The sequence below is a fragment of the Caenorhabditis elegans genome, chromosome X (assembly GCF_000002985.6).
Source record: "Caenorhabditis elegans chromosome X".
Lineage (NCBI taxonomy): Eukaryota > Metazoa > Nematoda > Chromadorea > Rhabditida > Rhabditidae > Caenorhabditis > Caenorhabditis elegans.
In genome coordinates, this window is record NC_003284.9 from 8,521,176 (window position 1) to 8,546,435 (window position 25,260).

The 25,260-nt window shown below is 35.8% G+C and overlaps 10 protein-coding genes and 2 non-coding genes across 12 annotated transcripts; 7 read left to right on the plus strand and 5 right to left on the minus strand.

Moving 5' to 3' along the window:
• Window positions 1-738: 738 nt before the first annotated feature.
• Window positions 739-1,726, plus strand: C03G5.14 (Serpentine Receptor, class BC (Class B-like); the record flags this gene model as incomplete). The annotated part of the gene is made up of 3 exons (NM_001270132.1): window positions 739-861; window positions 1,268-1,442; window positions 1,593-1,726. The coding sequence occupies 3 exons, from the start codon at window positions 739-741 to the stop codon at window positions 1,724-1,726; spliced, it is 432 nt and encodes a 143-aa protein (NP_001257061.1).
• Window positions 1,727-7,145: 5,419 nt separating this feature from the next.
• On the plus strand, window positions 7,146-9,858 carry flp-5 (GAKFIRF-amide). The gene is made up of 3 exons (NM_001381040.2): window positions 7,146-7,226; window positions 8,857-8,980; window positions 9,591-9,858. The coding sequence occupies exons 1-3, from the start codon at window positions 7,147-7,149 to the stop codon at window positions 9,663-9,665; spliced, it is 279 nt and encodes a 92-aa protein (NP_001367418.1). The 5' UTR covers window position 7,146; the 3' UTR covers window positions 9,666-9,858.
• A 3,638-nt stretch (window positions 9,859-13,496) lies between these two features.
• Window positions 13,497-13,931, minus strand: nspc-1 (Nematode Specific Peptide family, group C). The gene is made up of 2 exons (NM_001029181.7): window positions 13,901-13,931; window positions 13,497-13,854 (listed from the first exon to the last, which is right to left on the minus strand). The coding sequence occupies exons 1-2, from the start codon at window positions 13,901-13,903 to the stop codon at window positions 13,552-13,554; spliced, it is 306 nt and encodes a 101-aa protein (NP_001024352.1). The 5' UTR covers window positions 13,904-13,931; the 3' UTR covers window positions 13,497-13,551.
• Window positions 13,932-14,293: 362 nt separating this feature from the next.
• On the plus strand, window positions 14,294-14,644 carry nspc-2 (Nematode Specific Peptide family, group C; the record flags this gene model as incomplete). The annotated part of the gene is made up of 2 exons (NM_001029182.2): window positions 14,294-14,296; window positions 14,342-14,644. The coding sequence occupies 2 exons, from the start codon at window positions 14,294-14,296 to the stop codon at window positions 14,642-14,644; spliced, it is 306 nt and encodes a 101-aa protein (NP_001024353.1).
• Window positions 14,645-15,915: 1,271 nt separating this feature from the next.
• On the plus strand, window positions 15,916-16,348 carry nspc-3 (Nematode Specific Peptide family, group C). The gene is made up of 2 exons (NM_001029176.4): window positions 15,916-15,935; window positions 15,981-16,348. Exons 1-2 carry the CDS (start codon window positions 15,933-15,935, stop codon window positions 16,281-16,283), a joined length of 306 nt encoding a protein of 101 aa, NP_001024347.1. The 5' UTR covers window positions 15,916-15,932; the 3' UTR covers window positions 16,284-16,348.
• A 432-nt stretch (window positions 16,349-16,780) lies between these two features.
• On the minus strand, window positions 16,781-17,187 carry nspc-4 (Nematode Specific Peptide family, group C). Its single transcript, NM_001029177.3, has 2 exons — window positions 17,172-17,187; window positions 16,781-17,125 (listed from the first exon to the last, which is right to left on the minus strand). The coding sequence occupies exons 1-2, from the start codon at window positions 17,172-17,174 to the stop codon at window positions 16,823-16,825; spliced, it is 306 nt and encodes a 101-aa protein (NP_001024348.1). The 5' UTR covers window positions 17,175-17,187; the 3' UTR covers window positions 16,781-16,822.
• A 363-nt stretch (window positions 17,188-17,550) lies between these two features.
• On the plus strand, window positions 17,551-17,922 carry nspc-5 (Nematode Specific Peptide family, group C). The gene is made up of 2 exons (NM_001029178.5): window positions 17,551-17,567; window positions 17,613-17,922. Exons 1-2 carry the CDS (start codon window positions 17,565-17,567, stop codon window positions 17,913-17,915), a joined length of 306 nt encoding a protein of 101 aa, NP_001024349.1. The 5' UTR covers window positions 17,551-17,564; the 3' UTR covers window positions 17,916-17,922.
• A 2,048-nt stretch (window positions 17,923-19,970) lies between these two features.
• Window positions 19,971-20,321, minus strand: nspc-6 (Nematode Specific Peptide family, group C; the record flags this gene model as incomplete). Its single annotated transcript, NM_001029179.1, has 2 exons — window positions 19,971-20,273; window positions 20,319-20,321. The coding sequence occupies 2 exons, from the start codon at window positions 20,319-20,321 to the stop codon at window positions 19,971-19,973; spliced, it is 306 nt and encodes a 101-aa protein (NP_001024350.1).
• Window positions 20,322-20,686: 365 nt separating this feature from the next.
• Window positions 20,687-21,108, plus strand: nspc-7 (Nematode Specific Peptide family, group C). The gene is made up of 2 exons (NM_171744.7): window positions 20,687-20,714; window positions 20,761-21,108. The coding sequence occupies exons 1-2, from the start codon at window positions 20,712-20,714 to the stop codon at window positions 21,061-21,063; spliced, it is 306 nt and encodes a 101-aa protein (NP_741862.1). The 5' UTR covers window positions 20,687-20,711; the 3' UTR covers window positions 21,064-21,108.
• A 473-nt stretch (window positions 21,109-21,581) lies between these two features.
• Window positions 21,582-24,846, minus strand: sdha-1 (Succinate dehydrogenase [ubiquinone] flavoprotein subunit, mitochondrial). The gene is made up of 7 exons (NM_077045.9): window positions 24,764-24,846; window positions 24,417-24,598; window positions 24,127-24,373; window positions 23,626-23,888; window positions 22,993-23,578; window positions 22,490-22,838; window positions 21,582-22,271 (listed from the first exon to the last, which is right to left on the minus strand). The coding sequence occupies exons 1-7, from the start codon at window positions 24,838-24,840 to the stop codon at window positions 22,035-22,037; spliced, it is 1,941 nt and encodes a 646-aa protein (NP_509446.1). The 5' UTR covers window positions 24,841-24,846; the 3' UTR covers window positions 21,582-22,034.
• A 54-nt stretch (window positions 24,847-24,900) lies between these two features.
• D2021.6 lies at window positions 24,901-25,029 on the minus strand. Its single transcript, NR_102194.1, has one exon. It is a non-coding gene; the product is annotated as a small nucleolar RNA D2021.6 (small nucleolar RNA).
• Window positions 25,030-25,047: 18 nt separating this feature from the next.
• D2021.5 lies at window positions 25,048-25,259 on the plus strand. The gene has a single exon (NR_071719.1). It is a non-coding gene; the product is annotated as an Unclassified non-coding RNA D2021.5 (non-coding RNA).
• The last annotated feature ends 1 nt before the right edge of the window (window position 25,260 follows it).

Consider the following 25,260-nt stretch of genomic DNA (forward strand, 5'->3'; position numbering starts at 1 on the left):
ACGCTTAATATTTTCACTAGAAATGATTTTGTCAATCTTTTTTTCAATGCGTCGATTCATATTTGCATTCCAGAAACTAAGTATGTTTCAGATAGTTCAGCGCTTTGATATTACTTCCACCACGGGCATAAGAAAGTTGTTTCTTCTTTCAGTTACTTTTTGTGCATTCCAATTTCCGGCCAACCGATCTACTGCATGCCCCATTTCGGAAGCAGTGCTCATTAATTTCTTTAGGAGCAGAGGGTACGGACAGCTTTTCTTCATTTCTTGAAAAGGTTTCAGAACCTCATCTTTTCATATTCACACCAGCTTTTGTGGTGGTCTTAACCTTTACACTCTTGAATCTGATATTTGAAGTTGTAGTATTTCTGAAAAATCAAAAAAAAAACTATATAATGTTTTTACAATACTTGAGTTTGTAATGCTCAGACAATGTTTTTTTAGAAATAAAAAATTGACAAAATAAAGTATTGTTGAAAATTTTTTAATAGTTAGTAACGTCGACATCGTCTCAGGTGGCATCAGCATTTATATACAACTTTTGTTTTTCAATTATTTTATAATCTTGTTTTTACCATATTTTCCGATGACACATTTTTTAGAATTTCAAGCTAAAAATACCAGGTAAAATAAATTCATGTAATAAATTGCTGCTACACTCTGTTTTATTTCTGGTTATTTTGCACTTGATTATTAGATTTTTCAATAAAAAGTTAACAAACAAACTTTTACAGTGCAATGCCTAAGAAAACTATTCATATGATCTCAACCAAGAAATTTCACCCACTGGCGTTGACACTGATTATCTACACAATCTCGGATCTCGTTTATTCGTTTACAATGGGAATATCAGCATTTACCGTAATTTTAATGTGTTCTAGTTTTTTTTCTGTAGAGTTTCAGCAAGAAGATGTGTCATTTAAGAATTGTTTTGTAAAAACGTAAAACAAAATTTTAAAAGCACTCATATTGTATTCCTTGGTCTCACCACGATATTGAGCACATTGATTACTAATATACACTAATTTGATGGATGCAACAGATTTTGCGCAGTTTTTTTTGCAACACATACTCTAAAAGTGTTTAAAAACTCCAAAATTTACTCCAAAAGTGTTTAAAAATTTGCAAACTATTTCCACCATTACTTGTATCGTCAGCTAAAGAACATTCATTAATTTCTAATTTTATGAATAATATTACTCGAAAGTCTGAAACTGCAAGCTTACTTCAAGTTCTGATTCTGAAATATTCAAGCCAACTGTTTTAGGCATTCGGTGTCTGGTCAAACTTTTACTATCCACTCCTCCACTCGGGAATCGTCTCGTTTTCAGTCCTCTCTGTATATTTTATTGCATACAGTAACATCAAACTTGCCCTTGCTCTTCATGGCTTGATAAAAATATTTATTTTTTCTTGGACAATGCATACTCTGTGCAATCTAGGTATGTCCGTTTTAGAGTTTGATATATAAAGCGTTCTCAGTTTGCTATCAGAATAAATGTATTTGATGAATCCAGATTGATGAATATTTTTGATGAATAGTTAAATTTAATAGATATTCAGTTGTTAAAAATGTTGTCTTTTCGTTGCAGATTTGTATCAAATCAAAGAGCAGGACACGGTTGTTGCTTCAATCTACTATGTGCTAACGTTTATTTTCGAAATGACAGCATTCTTTGTTATTAACAAAATGAATATCCCTTTCTTTTCGGTAATTTTATGGTAGTTTACCGAGTAGAGACATTCAAATTTTAGGAGGACAATTTTCTGGATCACGTGGGAATGGATAATGATAACCAGGTAATGGTCACATTGTGTTGATGTAAAAGAACAAGAAAATACAAAAAAGAAAGCAAGATCTTTTAATCAAAGTCCAAGATTTGTTTCTTCATGAAATCTGTGGAAGTTGTTGGTTAAAGTACAACCCAGACCACGAGGGACTTGAGTTATCTCGTCATTTAATTTTGTTTGATTTTCCGGTAGTTATGTATGTAAACATCAGAATATTCCATTTGTCTGTAGCTCATAATGATGCTGATAATAAATTTGTTATGCACTAATGACGAAAGCTAATGATTATTTTATCGTCTATTATTTTTCGCATCTTTCAACTTCCTGGTATCTTGTTTTCTAAAATTATATTTTCATATTTTCTCGTTGCTGCCAAAAGTCCTGAAAACTAGCAGTTACCGCGATTGCTGCCAGAAATGAGAAATTTCAAAAAATGAAGTTCCTAAAGTTAAAGTTGCAGAAAATAAAGAGTTTTACTTTTTGAAGAATTTGGAGCGCGTGTATTTTGTGGAAATATGTACTTCAGACCTCAAAAAGTTAATATTTTCTTTAAACTTACTAGAGAAACAAAACAACTTAAACGTTTATGGATTGTTCAGAACAAGAGCTAGAGACTAATCCAAGATTGTAGGAAAGGTAATGAGAACATCTGGACTTTCAGTGATTTCATTTTTTTGTCAAAGGTTACAGAGGACAGCAATGATCCCCGAATAATCCTAATCTCAATTGTTCTTTTGAGATTTTTGTTACATGTTCTACTGCGAAGATAATGTATACGTAAGTACCAAAAATTTGTAATTTTGTCTCTTTTCTGAAAGCTGCCATTGTATCGACTTTGATCTGAAACCTGACCCCATTTCATCATAGAAAATGGGCTCAAATGCCAACTGAGGAAATATCTAACCAATTCAATATAGACATCAATAGAGTCAAAGCAAATTGTTTCAAAATCCCGGATGTGTATGATTGACACAATAATCAAATCCATAGCATGGTGGAAACAATTTTGCAGACAACTAAAGTTTAGTTTCAAAAAGATTACAAGTGACGTGACAAACAGTGCTAAATTAACCTAATATAAAACAAATATCTTATAATGTTATAAATCAAAACTCGTTCAATTTTTACCTTGTTCTGTTATGAAATGTCATGTTTTTTGTGCAGGCTTGTGCCATTCCACAATACTCTAACAGAAGACTGAAACTGTTTTGCTTTTGAACTTGAAGTGTTTTTAGCGTTTTCTGATGTGTTTGGTCAATTTAGCACAGTATGAAAAGTTTGAGCAATTTCGGAACCTGATGATTTGTTATCTTCTATGATTTGACATTAAAAACAACTTTCTTTAGAATTTTCTCAACTTTATTCATAACCATTCCATTTTCATGTTTCTTTCAAGCCTTTTTAATTCAATGAATAAATTAAGTTATTACCTGGACACCTCAGTGCTATTTTTTCATTAAGATTTTGACATGTATTCGATTAAAATATGATTCCAAAAACTATAATTCGACACATTTTCACAATAGAGAAACAATGTGCATAAAAATTAGTTTTAGATATGCTAATTTCAGATAGAAAGCTGCAATCCGCGCGGTTAAAGTTGCTCAAACAAAATTTTTCAATCTGTCAATTTCGATTTAAACCTAAAACAGTTGAAAGAGTATAGAATTTGAAAAAAAATAATCCTAATGATAAAGTACAACAAACCAATTCAAGTTAGTAGGAAAAACTGTTTGAACCGAATGTTGCCCATTTTATGTTATTTATGTATGTAAACCAGACAAAACTGGGTACATTTCGGAAAAAGGCAGTTGCAAAATTGTATTTGTATATAAAAACAGTGATGACGTTATTTTTGTTCCTAACTTTTCAACTTGTAGCAAATATCGTAGTATCACGAAAGAAGGTATCAGAAAAAGATCAGTTTGATAGTAACTTGAGAAGTCTCGTTATATTCGACATTTTAAAGCCAGTTCAAATTTATTCAGACAAACTTCCGATACGTTAATTTTTTAGGCCGAATTTGTCGCCGATCTGTTACAAATATATATTTTACAGAGTTGTTTATTGACTGAACAATTAGGCCAGCAGTAAATTATTTTTCGGCCAATTCGTAAACTGCCAATATAATACTTTTTAATGATAGTTCTAGATATCAAGTTTTCCAGTTCCTTTTTTAATATCTGAAACCGACATAAATCGCGTAACTTCCTAAATAAAATCATCAACAAAGAAGTTACATATGTCTCGCCGTTCAATTAACTGTTATTCACATATTATCCATGTTCCAACTTATTGAGTTTGTGTTTCTATCTGAGAGGAGAAACGATATCAAAGATTATTGGAAAAATACGCATTTTTCAGCTGTTCTCTTTCTGAGGGTGGTTGGTTTTTGAGGTCATTGTTTTGAAAATGAGAACTCATGAGACATCAGCTAGCACTTTCAATTGGAATTTGGGGAGACGGATTACCCTTTTGTCTTAATTGATCAAAAGTGACAACATTGAAAACGTGAAAATCAGAATCTTTGATCTTTGTTTTCCAGATCTTACAGATGAGCTTTGACTTTATTTCGACATAAAGGTTTTTGTTTATTAATAAACAAACTATAGAGGAATTGACTTAAATTTTGAAATATCGTGTTACCACTTTTAAATGTGTACGTTTTGCAACCTTATTGTCATCCAATTTTTCCTTTACACATTTATATGCAGCTTATACACTTGTGTGTTGCTTCCTCCCACATCCTAAAAACGGCGCTGGGGGGTGATTAGATTTCAACAAAACGTCAGAACCCTCTGCATTCGCCCCCACTTGAAAAGTTCAAACAACAGGAAACGTTTCATCGTCATTCGCAGCGCCTTCTGAATTTTAAAATGCAAATGTTCGCCCTCTCCTCTGCGAAATTATTAAAAACTTCACCCATTTGTCTTAGGATTTTTTTTGATTGGCAAAGAGTTTGTGCTTCAATCTGAAATACAGAGAAATGTGTGATTACGTAAATTCTCGATTGACATTCAAATAATATCACCTGCATTTCCAGAGTGGAGTATTGAGATCTGAACATTTTCTCGTGTGAAATTGGATTCAAATATCTGAACTTTTGTTTGAAATATCAACTAGAAGCATCAACTCTTCAGATAGTGTTTCAAAAAAAGGGATGTATTGTGTTACAAGACATTTTCTTTCCGGTGGCATTTTTTGCTGAATCAACTCCTTTGATCTGAGGAACACAGATGAATCAAGTAACTTGACCATTTTGCAGCAAACTGATATTTGAGAGCTTGGTGAAGACAATAGTAAATGGTTTTTCTACTACGTTGATTTAATTTGCTCCATGTGAATGTTATTTTGATGAAGTTAGAGTGACAATAGCTTCAATAGGTTTCACTTTATTGCAAATTTCTATGCACAAATATTTGCAGGAAACTTCAATCTTCGGATTTTGACTGAAAGTTTCAGATGTAAAAAAATCTAAAAACTACTAAATTATTACAATAAAAACTTGTTAATTTTAAGCGATTTCCATCTCAAATCTCTGCACCTGTCAATGTAAAAAAGAAACACTTCAATCTAAAATTGATACAAAATCTCCGGAATATGTTTTTTAATAGGAAATGAAAAAACCATTGATTTCCGCAGATTTCGGGAAGTGATGACATTTATCTGTGTAATATGACCATTGAAATGTGGGTGTACCAAATTTGTAAACTTTGATGACAGTATAAATAAAGATCGTGAACACAATAAAACAACTCTTGGAAAGTAATATTGAACACAAAAAGTACAGATGATATGGCCAATTGGTACACTTCTGCATTATTTTAGTACTCTTAATCAAGACTGAAAGAGGGTAACAAAAATTGGTTCTGTTGTGTTTTAGTATTGAATAAACCTTTTTGAAAACAAACTTCTTTAAGAAAATGAAACATGATCTTAAAATTCACACATGTCGTAAAGAAAGTCATCGAGCAAAAGTTCAAATACAAAGTTCGCGTAAAAATTCAATATGCTGAAAATTCTAGGCTTTACGGTTTGTTTGCTCGCCCGTAGACTTTTTCATTCCCGTAGCTTCCAGTTTTAATTAAAACTTTTTTGTGGGCCAAAACGGACACGTCATGTCAGGCCCCGCCGTTTCCTCCTCCGACATGTCAAATCGGTCATTCAACACTGACATTTTGCAGTTTTCGGAGAATCTCCCATTTACTACGGAGAACGCGCCGCCTAGAAACAGAATAGTTCAGTTTTTTAACTTTAGTTTAGTTGTTTTTTTTTGTGGTATCTAAGAAAAAAGAAGCAATGTGGGCTTGAAACGGGTGGATCTGAAATGAATCTTGCAATTGATATTGTTTCTTGTGTATATTATGGAAAACGGAAATGAGAATTCGGCAAGTGAACACAATACAAAACTCTCATTTTGAAGTAAAACCGGTACATGAGCACTTTTATCGGTTCGTGGAAATTATGAATTGGTACATAAACAAAATTTATAGTTGATCGTCGGAGTGTTTTTTGGGAATAGCGTTACATCGATTTGCAAGTTTTCTAAAAACCAAAGTTGATGCTCTATGACGTACTAAAACAATCACTAGAAGTCTATTTGAAATTTGAAAGGTTTCTGATTAATTTTTTGTTCTGATTTTCGTATTATTATTTTTCTCCCAATTGATAGTGACCCTGGTTCGAAAACAAATAATCCTACTCTATTATTTGTTTTCAATCAGCTTTTCGGCTTCTGACTCCATTTCTATTATCAAACTCTGGGTTAAGTCGTTAGTTTTCCGGTACCCCTTCTATTCCCCCAGAGGCTTACTAGATCGTTTACTTTTCAATCTCCACGGGGTTAAATGGGAAACATAGAGGGCATTCCGTTTTGCAAAAAGAGCTTGTTAAAGTTGAAGTCTGGAAGGAAGTACCTAAAAGTACCTAAAAAAGCTTTTGGGTCGTGTGACGAATTGCGCAGAGAATTCAGAAATCTGCTGGAGGATTCTTTTTATATTTTTGATCGCCAATATAGACGAGCTAATTCATCAAATTATGTCATGCAACTTTGACGCAAGTTATCAAAAGCATATTGCTATTTTCTGTTGTAGTAGACATGTTGATATCTTCATTTCTCCAATTATCTTCTCTTCCTACTATAATAACAACTCTTTTAGATAAAGTCTCTTCCCAAAAATAACAACTACAGTTTCAATTTACTCCTTATTTCCCATCATCTCTAGTTCAGCTCCCAACCGCTCCACATAATAGTAGAGATGGGGCGGAGCCAGTTGGCAAGCCATGCGCAGCGTCCCCGCCTTTCAGCTTCCACGACAGCACCCGCCTTTTACGAAACAGTCATTCCTCGCAACTATGAGCAGCCGAAGCACCACGATTGCTTTCCTCTTCATCGCCACCCTTCTTGTCTTCCAATGTGTTTCCGCTCAATCAAGGTAGGTTAATTTGATGTCTAGGGTTCAGGTGCTGTGATGAGCCAATTGTTAAACCCCAACTGATCAAAACTGGCCATTTGTTCTTGATTGTGATCATTGCTTCGGCTATTGAGACTATCATGGACTTCCTAAAAAGAAAAGGCGCTAGGACTTAAAGTAAAATTATTAAAAGGATTTTAAAAAAGGCTGACATAAATTACCAACTCAGACAGAAAAAAAAACACAAAAAACCAAAACTCTAACGGTGCGTGAAGGTCTAGATTGAAACAACAACGGAACCTATTAAAGTCGTAGGTACAAGCAAATTATCTTTTTCAGAAAAACTAAATACTAATACAGAAATAGTTTCAATATCCAAATTAAATCATCGTTGTACAGCTAATTGCTCAAAAGTGACGCATTTTTCATCATGCACTTTATTTCATCATCATTTTCGTAATTTTCTAATTATACAAAGATGCAATGGCGTGATTAACACACATACTAGATTCTGTTCGTTTTCTTCGGCATTTCACTTTACTACTAGCATCTTGTGCGCTTCCTACGAACTTATACCCCGGTCTCCTCCCTTTTTTTCATTCTCATGAGCATCGTAATGTGACGTGAGTTTATTCTTTTTGGGGGATCCCATCTTGTCTGTTGGACTCTTGGTGTCGGATGAAGCGGAAATATCAATCAGCCATTCAAATTCAATTGCGAGTACTAGGAGGCGCGCTTTTTGCTTATTCGCTTTGCATTCGATGCTTCCGGTGAGATGCACTTTGACCCATTCTTTCCATACTATTGTTTAAAAAATTGGAACAACTTTGTTGGGAGGCCAGAGTCTTCAGCAAGGAAAAAATAGAGATGACGTTATAAACAAAGAATGGAAGTGTTCAATGACAATATCTTTTTGAAATTACTTTTCGAAATACTCAGATTTTTAAACTGTTTGTTTTGTTTTAAAGCTTGGAATTTCCCATTCAGAACATTGAATTCCAAGCATTGAAAACAAAAACAAAAGTATGTCAAACAATAAAATAGTTGAGGACTAGTCTCTAACCTAATAGAAAAGCGAGGGTGGAATTCATAAAATTAGCTTCTTTGACCTTCAATGTAACACAAATTAGCATTCCGTTCTCGATTTATCCCGCTTCTTTAATATCAGGCAACTTTGAAACTTCCCTGTTTCATTCTTAGAAAGTCACTGGAGGGATCAGAGCACTCACAAAACATGTCTCCTTCAAAAAGTTGCCACCACTTTTTTGCTCTAGTCGTTCAATACAATTGGTAAATGAAGCGTTTAATTTTGCACTTGGCGTGCTAACATGACGCATGTGCTCATTGAGTTTGGAAAAGTAAAGTAGTTGGTTAAGCGACAAAAAGGAAAATGTGGTAACCTTCTTATCTTTTCATTTTTCAATTATTTTTGAACAATTATATGCAGAAATGTAGGTCGTGGTGAACCGAAACACAATATTAAAAATATGATAAATGGTGGTAATTAAAATAGACACATTTTCAATATTGACGTGTGAAATACGTAAGAAAAAAGACAGGAAAGGTTCTATGACATTTTAAAAAAATAAAACAACGGTCTCTTTGTTCACAAATATGGACTTTTCAATCTAATAACACCGAATATTTTCAGTGCCGAAGACGCGGACTACCTTGAAAAATACCAAAGAATAGCACGAGCACCAAAGCCAAAATTCATCCGATTCGGTCGTGCAGGAGCCAAGTTTATCAGATTTGGGCGATCAAGGAACACTTGGGTTAGTATTTCAAGAAAATAATTTTTTCAGTGAATCACTGCATAAGTCGAAAACCAAGGTTCTGAAAAGCTTGTTTCCTTGTGTTTGTTGTACACATAGCTTAAGCTGCTACCATTGTAGAAAATCCTATTCGACCCCCTTATTACGTATGCAAATTATATTCTGAAAATCTTGATTTTTATCTGTTTTGATATTTGCTGAGTCTAGAGATTTTTTTGTAATGCTGGGGAGCACCTTAAAAAAATTGTTCTAGTCGTATATGAACATTTACAAATTTCGACTAATAAGTATATGATGAGACTAATAAAGGATAAACGATGCCTGTCATTTCCAGCGAAGACGGAATACTTTTAAGTCACAAGAAAAACGTCAGAATTTCATGAAAGATCGACGTGACTGAGTACACACTGCATTACAAGCTATTAGCTTTCTGAAATATTAAAAACCCCGCTCCCCCACTATCTTTACAAACGGAATACATATATGAAAATATCACGCTAAAAAGCACTATGTCATATGCCAACACATGGATATGAGTAATGACGCATCCGAAACGTCAACTTCTCATGTATACTAACCATTATGCCATCATCATTTATTGAATTTTCAGGAAGATGGATACGCCTCACCATCGGTCAACGAGCTCTACGTTAAACGTGGAGCCAAATTCATCCGATTCGGCTAATTAGGAACAATCAACTCGTGTCGAATCACTGCTCCTACGTTGTCTAACTGCATAGTGTTTCTTAAAAAGTCCCCACCTGAAATATACCCTTTCACTCATTTATTTGTCCTCCTATTTTTTTCGAACTGTTGTGCGAACTGATATTCTTTGTGTTTTCCATTTCGACGCCTTCTCAAATGAAAAACGTTGCGTTAAATTATTATGTTTCAAAATTTTTGAATAACAAGTATCCATAATCCATGATCTTAAAAAAACAATAAGAAACACGTAAACAATTCATTATAAAATATGGACTTAATTAGACGTCTCACCTAAATATGTTTCCAAAAATTGTGTGCGTTCTTTTTTTTAATCGAAATATTAACTAAATACTGCAATCTAGTCAATCAAATGACATGTCAATGTTTGAATGTGGTTTGAAATTTTATGCCAAGGAATCAACACAATTGAACAATCATTTCATTTTGTATTACTATTGCATGTGTCAAAAATACTTAAAAACTTATTTTTGTTTAAATCTCCATACACATATCTAATCTTCAAAACTTACGATCATCCCAATTTGGTTTTTAGAAAGTGGTGGCAGTATAGATGTTATTTGAAATGTTTTTTCGTTTACTAATTTTTTTTGGCTTTGGTAGCCTTGAGTTCTACAGAAAATTGAAAAGTTGGTTAGAACAGAGGTTTCAAAAATAATTTATTTTCGAATTTTGGTTACAGCTAGCACCTCCCTGTCTTCTATTACGGTTTCACACTTTGAGTTCAATAGTTCTGTTTCTTTAAAAAATAACTTTTTTTGAGCTCAGAAATTCAGAACTTCTTATAAACAAAACAATGACGATTATGGAAGAAGGATAGGGAAGTGGTGACAAACGTGCCCGTCTAAATTTTAAAACACCCTCTCAGGACACTAGACAATAGAATTGATGAGATGTGCTTAGACACTTATCCGCGTCTTTGAGCAAAGATGACATGTATTTTTATGAGGGAATGTAGGATGCCTTACAATTATTATTAAGTCTTCAGCGTTACACGCCTGGAACGATCGAACAACACATAACTTGTATTTATTTTCGCAGCGACTATGCTATTCCCGGAGAAGTCTTTTAATTCTATTCCGTGAAAACTGAAAAATAACGGTTGATATTCTCTCTCATAGGCAGAGAGCTTCCATGAACTTGTCATTTTCAATGCATGAACCTTACGATTTGCTATTTTAATCCAAAATTTAGGTACCCCACGCAGCTCAGTTTCAACCCATTGAGATTGACACGTCACAAGACATGGCAGTTTATTTGGTATCTCGGAGTGCTTGTGTTAGAAAGGGCACCTCATGAGTAGGCGGAAAGATTTGGAACGCACTCATGTAAAGAATTTAAAAATCACGCACAGCGTAAAAAATTTAATCAAGATTTTAGGTGACGTTGACTGCGACCAGTCATGCAGAAACTTCATCAACTCTTTCAGACCTAAAAACATAAACGGACACAAAAAAGTCGTTTGATTTGTGGGTGATAACTAACTATTTTAACTATTCAATCAGTGGACACATTGAGAATAATACTGGAAATAAATTAGAGAGTGACAAATATTTTATGGCCACGTGAAGGTGGGTAAAACACAAAGATGCTGGGATATGATATCATGACTAGGCTTGCAGTCTTGCAGTCATACAACAAGTGGGAGTAATAATAATTTGATTTATTTGGGAACACTCATCAACTCTTGTAAAATTGAGATAAATAAAACAAAACCAGAAATAAATATTGAAGCAAAAAAAAAACACTAATAGGAAATTTCAAATATCATATATTATATAAAATGTTTCAATTTGTTGAACATTTCAAAACTGTACATCTAACAACTCAATAATACGCACGAATAGTAAGAGTACATTGCGACAAACGCCCATTTTTTTATAATTTGGAGAACTGTAAAACGCGTATGAGGCTAGAAGCTCTCGTAAATTTGGAGCAATTTCTGGAGATCATTGCAAAACTATGATATTCACGCTGATCAATGCACAATAGTTCATCTTACAAATTAGGTGTTTTGCTTGGAAATACAATTTATCAGGTATTGATGATATTTCATTACTGAATTGGTTTGGTGGATTGGACTCATCAAAATGTAATATGTTTAAAATTGTTTTTTCTTTGAAACAGAAAAAAGAAAAATGAATATATTTATTTTTTTTAACCTTTTTGAGAAAAAACATGGAAAAGGTCAAATTCTCTTATTTTCTACTGAAATGACCACAAAATAATTGTAGAAAATTTGTTTTGGAAAATTTCTTGTAAATGGTGGATCCTTTTTTACCTTTCGGGGTTTGGTGGACTGCCAATTTTGATCAAAATGTGTTTTTCCTTCCAGTTTTTAGTTTAGATCGTGCTCAAAACATTTATGTTCCGACAGTTTTTTGACAAGTGGCGCAAATTCAGTTTTCCCCTCATTTTGACTCAAACAAAATTATTATTTTATTTGGTCATTCTAGCATCATAAGAATAGTTTTCAATCACTTTCCCACTGGTCGTATTCCACCTTTAATTTACTTTTCGTGATATTAGTTTTCCGGATTTTAAACACTTTAAAAAGATTGCTGCAAGCGAATAGTTTATATTATAACTATAACTAATTATTATCATATATATTATAACTGGCTGTACACATTTTTTCGAAGTTTACGCGTTTTTATTTGGTGTTTGAAGTTTTCGTAAATTTATGGCAAACAAATAAATCTGTCAAATCTCAAAGTGCTTTTGCTTTTCACTTTATACATAATTTTTACCAACTTCAAAGTGACAACTTGTAATCAAAAAATCTGGCGAAACTTTCATTTCAATTTCTGTTCGAGGAAACAAGCAGAAACGACTAATTCCAACTTGAACATTTCCGTTTTTATAGAAATTTGGACGAATCCACAAACTTTATCTATCTTCGTCAACTACTGGAACGCGAAAAAAAACATTTATTTCATCAAAAGAATTATCATCGATTAAAAATATGCAGACTTCTATGCGCTATGTTTTGCAATTTTTATGCCAAGTTATGCGAATGCGAAATTTTTTCAGAAAATTCTGCCTATTCTAAATCGGGTGTTTTTTTCAGGACGGGGTGTATTTTTGGGACGCAGCGGATAGGGAACGACCCACTATGTTTGCACAGAAAGTACGTCATTTCTACTCTGCTCCCATTTCCAACTTGTGCTGTTTAAGTCCATTCTTCCATAACATGAGGTGACATTTCAAAAAGTCGGCGTCATTGCCGAAAAAGTAGTAATGGAAGTGCTTTTTTTGTCCATTTCAAATCACCAGAAAGGTTGCTCAACTTGACACAAACTGACAGAAATTGTAGCTTCCAAAAGTGAAAATGGAATAACAAATATACAAGATTCAAATTTAAATTTAATAAAAAACAACGAGTCGCTTAACAAATAAATAGTTTTTGCAAATAAATGCATTAGTATATGCCTTGCATTAAAAAATTTTGTCATTGGTCACAATAAAACATTTCCAGAAATGTTACTCCATCCTGTACAACTTTATATATTAAAACTTTTAGTATTTTTTGAAAGATTGAATGCCTCAATTTTTCAACAAAAAAACTTTGAGCAACCTTCTGCCTCTCTTTTCAATTAATCTGGTAGTTTGGAAATCCATTTGCATTGTTCAATGGATTTTGAAAAAGACAATATTTTATTGAATAAATCAGTTTAAACCATCAAAAATTTACAATAAACCAGATTTGTAAATTATAGATGTGATATAATGACCGGTAATCTCAGTCCCTTATTTCCTGGCATATTCCGAAATATTATAAAGAGAGATGGTTGTTTTGTATAAGATTTTATTAAATATGTGCCACAACTGAAGAAACGGATACATTTTTAAAGATTATTGTAGAGTTTGTTGCAACCACTTCTCTTGAATTCTTGAGTCTTCGCTGGTGTGGTTTTCAAGCAGCATCTGAAGTCAGGGTCGGTAGTGCAGGAACCATCGTAGACAGCAGCACAGTTATGAACACAGAGATTATAGCAAGTCTTGTTGGTATGAGTGGCAAAACTGATCCATGGAGAGCAGTATGCGTAGGATTCACCACCATTGACACCAGCACAGAATTCTTGACAGAGTTGCAAGGTGATGGAGCTGATGGCAGACACAAGGCAAAGTGCGACGAGGATGCGAAGGAACTGAAAGAGTATTTAATTATTGCATTCAAAGCAGAAAAAAACGTACCATGTTGAGGTATCAGTTGAATGCTGATGTTCTCCCAGCACTGCCAAAAGATTTTATAAATTTTGTTTCACAGTAGGAGTCAATTTTATTAAACTAGATGAAATCGTTCATGAACAGCACAGTAGGGAATCCAGACTCCAATTAAAATGTTCCAATATGTTGCGAGTTATTGAACGACAAACAAAAAAGTTCATGAACAAACTGTCAGCTTGTCTATTATTTAGACTTTTTTTGTTAAGTCATCCTACGCCCCAAAACTCGAAATCTAACAATTCTATTCACATACATCAGCTACCAAAATTTCTAATACTTATTGGATCCAGCTCAGAGAATTCGACTATAAATAATGTCCAGGAGATTCATAACTCATCAGCATTCAACTGATACATCAACATGGTAAGTCTTTTTTGCTTTGAATGCAATAATTAAATACTCTTTCAGTTCCTTCGCATCCTCGTCGCACTTTGCCTTGTTTCTGCTATCAGTACCATTACCTTGGAACTCTGTCAAGAATTCTGTGCTGGTGTCAACGGTGGTGAATCTTACGCATACTGCTCTCCATGGATCAGTTTCGCCACTCAAACCAACAAGACTTGCTATAATCTCTGTGTTCATAACTGTGCTGCTGTCTATGATGGTTCCTGCACTACCGACCCTGACTTCAGATGCTGCTTGAAAACCACTCCAGCTAAGACTCAAGAATTCAAGACTAGTGGCTGCAACAAGCTTTATAATAATCTGTAAGAAAAACCATTTGTCATCTTGATATATCATAATAAAACATTGCATCGGAAACATTATTCTTGAATGCTTATAAAAATTATTATTCAGTTGTTCTTGAAGTAGTAGTAGTGAATGTAATCTCATATAGTGTCAAACATAGTGACCGTAATTCCAGTATTAGTTGGATCCAATAAATATTAGGAATATTGGTTGACTGGTATTCATAAAAGCGCAGTAGAGAACAGTTATAATTAAAAAATCTGAACAATGACTTGTTGCGTGGGTGCTAACTTTACTGTAGTTATTTTCAAAAAAATTAAATTGTTTGAAACAAGTTAGTATATTGATATATTACTTCACAAGTTGTCTTCAGAATAAAAATAAAAATTTTCAATTACCGATATTAAATATGTATGTATCTAAAATATTTATTTATTTACATCAGAATTTGAGACGCTTGATGTTGTTTCAAAAACTAGATTTCACGAAATAATAAAATATAGTAGTAGTTTTGTAAAATATTATAAAAAAAATAATTTATTCCACTTATCGTTATAGTTTTGGTTCTATCTATCTTGCGATCCAGTAATATTACCTATGATACTTTTGCATGCGATAAGAAAGATAACAAAAACAATCATATGTATAACTTCGAAATTGTTCAAAATGCCGTAAGGAATTATCAATGTGTTCCACCGTAAATGTACACCTTCGAAGATACACACCTTCGAAGAGATGGTGTGTATTGTCGCAAAAACTTTTCAACATACATCTAATCTTCAATTGTAAAACTGATGTAGAGTCAGATCAGCTTAGTTAGTCAGGTCACATCCCTTCAGATCCACGTACATGATTAGCTAAAAGTGCTGAAAATCGCACTGTCCTAGGTTCTACTTTGTAGCATCCACGTTTTTTTTGATTTTTAGTTTCAAGTTTGTCATCTGTGCAGTAGTTTTGGAAGTCTATGAAATTGTTCGGTCAACTGTCAAGCTGTCTCTCAACGAGTAGTAAAAAATTTTTAATGTTTTTGTGGAAATTATATACGATAATAAATATCAAAGTAAACAATCAATCCGATATTCAATTCTTTTAGTTGTTTCTCTTTGAAATAACTACAATAAAGTTAGCATTCAAGCAACGAGCCATTTTTCAAATTTTTTCATTATAACTGCTCCCTACTGCGTTATGCATATACATCAGCTACCATTATTTACAATATTCCAATATTCATTGCCTCAAGCTGTGAGAATTTGCTATAAATAGTTTCCAGGAGATTCATAAATCATCAGCATTCAACTGATACATCAACATGGTAAGTCTTTTTTGCTTTGAATGCAATAATTAAATACTCTTTCAGTTCCTTCGCACCCTCGTCGCACTTTGCCTTGTTTCTGCCATCAGCTCCATCACCTTGCAACTCTGTCAAGAGTTCTGTGCTGGTGTCAACGGTGGTGAATCCTACGCATACTGCTCTCCATGGATCAGTTTTGCCACTCATACCAACAAGACTTGCTATAATCTCTGTGTTCATAACTGTGCTGCTGTCTACGATGGTTCCTGCACTACCGACCCTGACTTCAGATGCTGCTTGAAAACCACACCAGCGAAGACTCAAGAATTCAAGAGAAGTGGTTGCAACAAACTCTACAATAATCTTTAAAAGTGTATTTGTTTATTAAGTTTTTGTACTTTGATGCAATAAAGATTTTATTCAAAATAACCTAACTGTAGTTTCAAAATTTGATTTCTACTAAAGTTTCGATAAATTCAGAAGAAAAATACCGATAAAGAATTAATTGAATTCAAGAATTCAAGAAATCAGAATTCAGAATCGATAAATTCATTATTGCTGCTCTCTTCTGTCTCGGCTCAGAATTAATGACTTTTTAAAACAGAAATTTCTCTTTGGATGGCACCATGTACCAAGATAGTTTGTTTTGAACAAAATCTCTATTGAATCAATGTGCAAAAACGACTGAAAAACATATACGCATTCAAAGATTGTTGTAGAGCCGATCGCCGATCGTCGAAAAATCACAAAAAGACGGTGATAGCCGATTGCCGCTCTGCCCTAATTGAAACCCTACGATATGACTTTTACTACTGTTCCTTGAAAAAAATTGAATATATTGTGTAAACAACAAAAGTTAGTATTTTCGATAAAAATATGTATTATATCATGGCAGTAGAGTGTTTCTCTCACAGATTATTATAAAGTTTGTTGCAACCACTAGTCTTGAATTCTTGAGTCTTAGCTGGAGTGGTTTTCAAGCAGCATCTGAAGTCAGGGTCTGTAGTACAGGATCCATCGTAGACAGCAGCACAGTTATGAACACAGAGGTTGTAGCAAGTCTTGTTGGTTTGAGTCGCAAAACTGATCCATGGAGAGCAGTATGCGTAGGATTCACCACCATTGACACCAGCACAGAATTCTTGACAGAGTTGCAAGGTAATGGTACTGATAGCAGAAACAAGGCAAAGTGCGACGAGGGTGCGAAGGAACTGAAAGAGTATTTAATTATTGCATTCGAAGCAGAAAAAAACGTACCATGTTGATGTATCAGTTGAATGCTGATGCTCTCCCAGCACTGCTAAAAGTATTTATACAATTTGTTTCACAGTAGGAGTCAATTTTATTAAACTGGATTAAATCGTTTACGAACTGCACAGTGGGGAATCCAGACTCCAATCAAAATGTTCCAATATGTTGCGAGTTATTGAACGACAAACAAAAAAGTTCATGAACAAACTGTCAGCTTGTCTACTATTTAGACTTTTTTTGTTAAGTCATCCTACGCCCCAAAACTCGAAATCTAACAATTCTATTCACATACATCAGCTACCAAAATTTCTAATACTTATTGGATCCAGCTCAGAGAATTCGACTATAAATAATGTCCAGGAGATTCATAACTCATCAGCATTCAACTGATACATCAACATGGTAAGTCTTTTTTGCTTTGAATGCAATAATTAAATACTCTTTCAGTTCCTTCGCATCCTCGTCGCACTTTGCCTTGTTTCTGCTATCAGTACCATTACCTTGGAACTCTGTCAAGAATTCTGTGCTGGTGTCAACGGTGGTGAATCTTACGCATACTGCTCTCCATGGATCAGTTTCGCCACTCAAACCAACAAGACTTGCTATAATCTCTGTGTTCATAACTGTGCTGCTGTCTATGATGGTTCCTGCACTACCGACCCTGACTTCAGATGCTGCTTGAAAACCACTCCAGCTAAGACTCAAGAATTCAAGACTAGTGGTTGCAACAAGCTTTATAATAATCTGTGAGAGAAACATTCTACTGTCTTGATGTAATAAAGGATTTCATAAAAAATACATTACTTGTATTGTTCATAAAACATTATTAAATCAGATTTTCAGTTTTCAGTATGCGTAATCAGGTTGCGTTTCATTTGGTAGGAATACCAACAAAAGCAGTTCAATTAGGGATTGCAGTCTGATTTATTTATATTTTTTATGAAACAGCTAATTTAATAAAATTTCTAGAAAATTTAAACAAACTTTCTACAACTAAAATGGTTCCGACGTCTATTGTATCAAGTTAAATTGAAGTTTTAATACTTGTAAGCTTCTGTGATCTCCTGGAGAGAAGCAACTTAATCGTCTTGGTGATTTATTTTTTACCAAAACGTTTTTCATTCTTGAAAACCGAAAAGTTACTCTGAAAAGCACAAGCCTTTTTTGTCTACTTACTTACTTACTTTTATTCACGGATTACCAATCCAAGCCTCACCATCATTTTCGGTTATGGATTGCTTAACCTAAAATGGCATTTCTCTTAATTAATTGAACATTTTCAGTAAATCTAATACATTGTCGTAGTCAAGTTTTGTGCTCAATTAAGCACTGAGAGCGGAACACTCACCACTAACGCAAATACCGTATTTCCTCTTCTAGCCTTGAACCACTATTGTTATTGTATTTCTACGAGAAATTCGAAAATAAGTTTCGCAGCCACTAATGGTCTTGTAGCCTCTAATATTCGAGCACCGATTTTTTTTTCCACACCAGTTTCAGCAAATGCGTCATTTTTTGGGTAATTAGTCTTGATAGCTTTCAAATAGCTGATCGGAAAATGTTGTATCTTTCATAGTTTGAAAGGTATCAAGTTGAGTTTTCTACAAGCATTGGTCACTTTTCCAAAATTATCGGGCGATCGAAAAGACAATAGTTGCCTCTAATGGGCTTGAAGTCTCTATTATTTTTGCATCCCGACGGGCAACTGAAGAATTGTTATGTATTGAGGCAGAACGAGGAGGCGAAGACGAGTAGTTTATTATTACATTAAACTAAGGAATTAATAAGTTAGTTAGAGAGTTCACGTTGTACGATCTTCTTAGCCACGTCGTGGGTCAATACACGTTGATACTCAACATCTCTTCTCTTCAATGACAAACGATTGCTTTGATCAAGAGCATATCCACCGATGTCTTCTAGAAGTTCTTCTGGGGTTTCTTCCGGAACACGACAATGTGTCCGTATATCCTCACGGATTCAGCTAATCCTCGACACATGGTCCCTCGGTGTTCACATCATCCAATTGCGAGTTATCCAGTGCTACGTACACCTCCTTATCCAGTGTTTCTTACACCTCCTTATCCAGTAATACTGACACCTCCTTCCCGTACCAATTTTGATGTCCTTCCCACCTTTATCTACAGACTAAGATAAAATTAGACCCACTCTTGAACCATCCATTACGGATATACTGATTCCGCCTGTTTACCAGCATCCTGACGTTTCACTGTACCGGAGTTGCTGATTATGTGTCATACGTCCGACATCTGAGCATCTGGAACGCATAGGATGCTGCCACTCGCATCTTCCCGAGACCTGAACGATGATTCCTTCTTCTTCTTTCCGACTTCAATCCAGAAGCCGCTCCTGTCCACCATGACTGCAACTGCAGAGAGCACGGCAAGTGCCTCTTTCCCGAAACTGACAAGACTTGTTGCTAGCAAATCGACAGCAGGCAGCAGTGAGCCCGAAAGATCCTGATCGCCACTGTTATGTATTGAGGCAGAACGAGGAGGCGAAGACGAGTAGTTTATTATTACATTAAACTAAGGAATGAATAGGTTAGTTAGAGAGTTCACGTTGTACGATTTTCTTAGCCACGTCGTGGGTCAATACACGTTGATACCCAACAGTTGCATGCAAAACTAATACTGGAATTACGGTCACTATGTTTGACACTATATGAGATTACATTCACTACTACTACTTCAAGAACAACTGAATAATAATTTTTATAAGCATTCAAGAATAATGTTTCCGATGCAATGTTTTATTATGATATATCAAGATGACAAATGGTTTTTCTTACAGATTATTATAAAGCTTGTTGCAGCCACTAGTCTTGAATTCTTGAGTCTTAGCTGGAGTGGTTTTCAAGCAGCATCTGAAGTCAGGGTCGGTAGTGCAGGAACCATCATAGACAGCAGCACAGTTATGAACACAGAGATTATAGCAAGTCTTGTTGGTTTGAGTGGCGAAACTGATCCATGGAGAGCAGTATGCGTAAGATTCACCACCGTTGACACCAGCACAGAATTCTTGACAGAGTTCCAAGGTAATGGTACTGATAGCAGAAACAAGGCAAAGTGCGACGAGGATGCGAAGGAACTGAAAGAGTATTTAATTATTGCATTCAAAGCAAAAAAGACTTACCATGTTGATGTATCAGTTGAATGCTGATGAGTTATGAATCTCCTGGACATTATTTATAGTCGAATTCTCTGAGCTGGATCCAATAAGTATTAGAAATTTTGGTAGCTGATGTATGTGAATAGAATTGTTAGATTTCGAGTTTTGGGGCGTAGGATGACTTAACAAAAAAAGTCTAAATAATAGACAAGCTGACAGTTTGTTCATGAACTTTTTTGTTTGTCGTTCAATAACTCGCAACATATTGGAACATTTTAATTGGAGTCTGGATTCCCTACTGTGCTGTTCATGAACGATTTCATCTAGTTTAATAAAATTGACTCCTACTGTGAAACAAAATTTATAAAATCTTTTGGCAGTGCTGGGAGAACATCAGCATTCAACTGATACCTCAACATGGTACGTTTTTTTCTGCTTTGAATGCAATAATTAAATACTCTTTCAGTTCCTTCGCATCCTCGTCGCACTTTGCCTTGTGTCTGCCATCAGCTCCATCACCTTGCAACTCTGTCAAGAATTCTGTGCTGGTGTCAATGGTGGTGAATCCTACGCATACTGCTCTCCATGGATCAGTTTTGCCACTCATACCAACAAGACTTGCTATAATCTCTGTGTTCATAACTGTGCTGCTGTCTACGATGGTTCCTGCACTACCGACCCTGACTTCAGATGCTGCTTGAAAACCACACCAGCGAAGACTCAAGAATTCAAGACTAGTGGCTGCAACAAGCTTTATAATAATTTGTGAAAGAAGGACTTTGCTGTCTTGATATAATGAAGGTTTTCATCAAAAACGTTTTTTGTCACTCACACAATATCATTAAATTTGTTTTTCTTACTAGAAGGAAGTGGATGTTATCTCCTGGTTTGCTGAAAATTATTTGCAATATGTGCCAGTACTTGCTGCTGCTTAATTGACTCCTGATGCTCAATTGTTTATTTACAGTACACACTTCTAGGAAATAGCCAAAAAGTAATGTAGCTATAGTTAAATAAAAAAAATAGAAAATATTGAGTAAAGAGCAATTCAAGGCCGGTGAAGTATTTGACTAGATGACCGACGTCGATGCAGAGCTTATCAAAACGGACTTTTTCATTTTATAAGCATCAATCAGTGGTTATCACCGTGTTACAGATACATTTTACAGGAAAGTATGTATTCGTATATGTAATTGAAATACGGTCATCTATTTGGAGTATAAATTTGTTTCAGAGTTTCCTCCATAAATGTTTTCAATTTTTTTTTGCGAAAAAAAGAATACACTTGCCTTGTTAAAACATAAAATAAAACATATAAAATAATAAAACATAAAATACTTTATACTGTGCCCTAATATTATTAACTGTTCTGCGGCACGTTCCTATTCAAATGACGATGGTGTCTCAAATACTTTATTTCAAAGGTTCAGCAATCTATTTTGCTACTAAATTACACACATCTACCAATAATGCATACACTTTTTTTAAAAATAGATAACAAAAACGGTGACACAAACTTAAGGAAGAATGAAGAAAAAACAATGAGAATTGAATGGGAGGGACGTTGAGGCGCGCGAATCTTAATAAAACGGGGAACGAAGGCAAACTGGTGACAGTTACAGTGTTGCATGGGCTGTTGATGAAAAATAGAGACAAAAAACAAAGTTTTTCGCAATTAGGGGACTATACAACTTGGGAGGGAATTCATTGTGGGGGGGGGGGGGGGGGCGGAGAGAGTGCCTAATAGGAGCGGACCTTTGGTGGCACCCAGTCGGTTTCGCTTTTGTCGAGAGTAGTGTCAATGACTGGACGATAGTCAAGTGAAACCTCTCCTGTTTCGATGTTCGATCTGATGATCGAATGCTTGCGCCAGTGGTCCTTCAACTCCTTCTTGGTCTGTCCCTCCAATGGCTTGCTGTAGTCGAGCTCGTCGAGTCTGTCAGGGAAGTCGTCACGAGCGTGGGCTCCACGGGATTCCTGAAATTTTGATGTCAGAAATTTGTTTCCCAATACGTTTTCCATTCATTTCTTTTTGAAATGATAATTTAATTAAAACGTGAACTTTACTTACATTTTTAAGCTTACTGTTAGAAACTAAGCCTGAAATGGGCGAAAAGGATCACGTGAAACACAACTATTCATATTTTTGGGCCAGGTATGCTATACAAGTACCTAAATGTGTATTCAAACCATACCTCTCTGTTCTCAGCGGCAACGATGGTTTGGGTAGCGTTAATGAGCAAGTTCTGGAGCTCGAGGGTCTCAATGAGATCCGAGTTCCAGACGAGTCCCTTGTCAGCAACGTTGAGATGAGCTTGGTCCTTGTACAACTTGGATAAGACCTTGACTCCCTCCTTCAAGATATCTCCACGACGGAATACGGCGGCGTGGTTTTGCATTGACTTTTGCATGGTGAGACGAAGCTCGGCAGTTGAGATGTCTCCCTTGTTGTGACGGAGTTTGTCAATGTTGGCAACGGAGGCCTCTCCGGCGTTCTTTGGAAGTTCTGGAACTCCAACTCCGGCAGAGGTGTTCTTGAGGATGCTGAAAAATAATAGTATAAAATTGTCCATAAAACGGTGGTTTTCGTTTTTTTAATTGTCTTGTTGGTGATGCCAACCAGGTACAAATACGCAGATTTTTTCGTTTAGCGCTATCTCCGATTAAAATAATCATACTCTATAGAATAAGCTCTTACTCAATAGCGCATGCTCTTCCGAAGATGACCAAATCCAAAAGGGAGTTGGCTCCAAGTCTGTTAGCTCCGTGGACAGAGTGAGCTCCGCATTCTCCTGCAGCATAAAGTCCTGGAACGACTTCATCTCCCTTTTTGGGTGTGTAGTTGAGAACTTGTCCCTTATAGTTGGTTGGTACTCCTCCCATATTGTAGTGAACGGTTGGAATAACTGGGATTGGTTCCTTGGTGACGTCAACTCCGGCGAAGATCATGGCTGTCTCAGAAATTCCTGGCAATCTTTGTTGAAGTTGCTCTGCTGGAAGATGGTGCAGTTGGAGGTAAATGTGATCCTTGTCTGGTCCAACTCCACGTCCCTCCATAATTTCAACAGTCATCGAACGAGACACGACGTCACGGGAGGCGAGATCCTTGGCGTTTGGTGCATAACGTTCCATGAACCGTTCTCCAGCGGAGTTCACCAAATATCCTCCTTCTCCACGAGATCCCTCAGTGATCAAGCATCCAGCTCCATAGATTCCAGTTGGGTGGAATTGAACAAACTCCATGTCAGAGTTGTTGATTCCAGCACGAGCAGTCAAAGCAGTTCCTGTAAATTATTGTAAATGTGTTGTTCAAACGTTGAAATTTACATACCGTCTCCAGTGCAAGTGTGAGCAGATGTGCAAGAGAAGAAGGCTCTTCCGTATCCACCAGTAGCGAGAACAGTGTTCTTTGAGCGGAAACGATGAATAGTTCCATCTTCAAGATCCATGGCGATGACTCCGACACAGACTCCGTTCTCCATGATGAGATCTAGGGCAAAGTACTCAACAAAGTAGTTGCAGTTGTATTGGAGGGAAGCTCCGTAGAGGGTGTGGAGAAGAGAATGACCAGTACGATCAGCAACACAGCAAGTTCTGAAATTGATTTTGTTTTAGATATATTTGGATAGGGAAGTTGTTTTTAACGGAGACGGGGAGGCATTACAATTAAAATATTCTGATTAAGTTGTATGAATATAACTAGAAATTACTCCATCTTAAACATGACTTGCGCCTCATAAAGTTTCATTTTTGTTAATTAAATTTCCGATAAATAACTTCGATAGCACAAATTTAAAACTTTACTCGTTAGTATTTCATAAAACTTTCAAACCTGTGAGCCTGTCCTCCACGTCCAAAATCGTTGGATTGTCCTCCGAAAGCACGCTGGTAAATTTTTCCATCGGTGGTACGAGAGAATGGCATTCCGTAATTCTCAAGCTCAATGACAGCTCTCTCGGCTTCACGAGTCATGTAGTGAATGGCATCCTGATCTCCGAGCCAATCGGATCCTTTCACAGTGTCGTAGAAATGCCAGCGCCAGTTATCTGGGTTCATGTTTCCTAGAGCAGCATTGATTCCTGAAAAAAAATGTCGAGATATTATTGAGGGAAAACTGCTAACCTCCTTGAGCTGCGACTGTGTGAGATCTGGTTGGAAAAAGTTTGGTGATAACAGCGGTCTTAAGTCCTCCTTCGGCAAGTCCCATAGCGGCACGGAGACCAGCTCCTCCGGCTCCAACAACAACTGCGTCGTAAGCATGATCGACGACCTTGTATTGAGCAATATCGGATCGCTTGGCATCACTGAAATATCAACAGTGAATTTTCGAGAATTTCTAAAAAATTTTCCTTTTTTTTTGAATTTACACTTGAAATTTTGGCCTTTTTCAAGTTCATTATTGACTTTCTTTGATTTATATGTTCAAAGTATGTACTAAATTTCCAAACTCGACATCTTCCTGATCTTACCTGTGGTTTGCAGCGGAAAGCGAAACAGAACGGGCGGCGACCGTGTTACGGAGGCCGTTGCTGGCGGCTCGGAGCATTTTTCCCTGAAAATCGATAAACGTGATATACATGCCAAAAAATTCTTATTTAAATTCACCGAAATTGTAAAGAAAAATGTAAAATAACCCAAGATTACCGCAAAAAAACAAGTACACACTCGATAAACAAAGATAAACGTGCGGAATTGCAATTTAAAATGAGTGTTGCACACCAAATGAACCGCTCGTAGACACGAAACGCGCCAGCAGTCCCTTTGGCGCATTTCACGAAGAGAGAAAGAGGAAAGAGGCAGCGTCCTTTTCCATTGCAAGGGTACACACCACGAGGGGAATACGACAGGAAAAGAAGACTCATAGAACGGTCAGAAATGTCCACGTTTGAAAAAGGAAAAATATCTGAAACTAGCGGCTCTTCAATGAAAATGATTAGAGTATAAGTTGTTATCAGTTATCATCAAA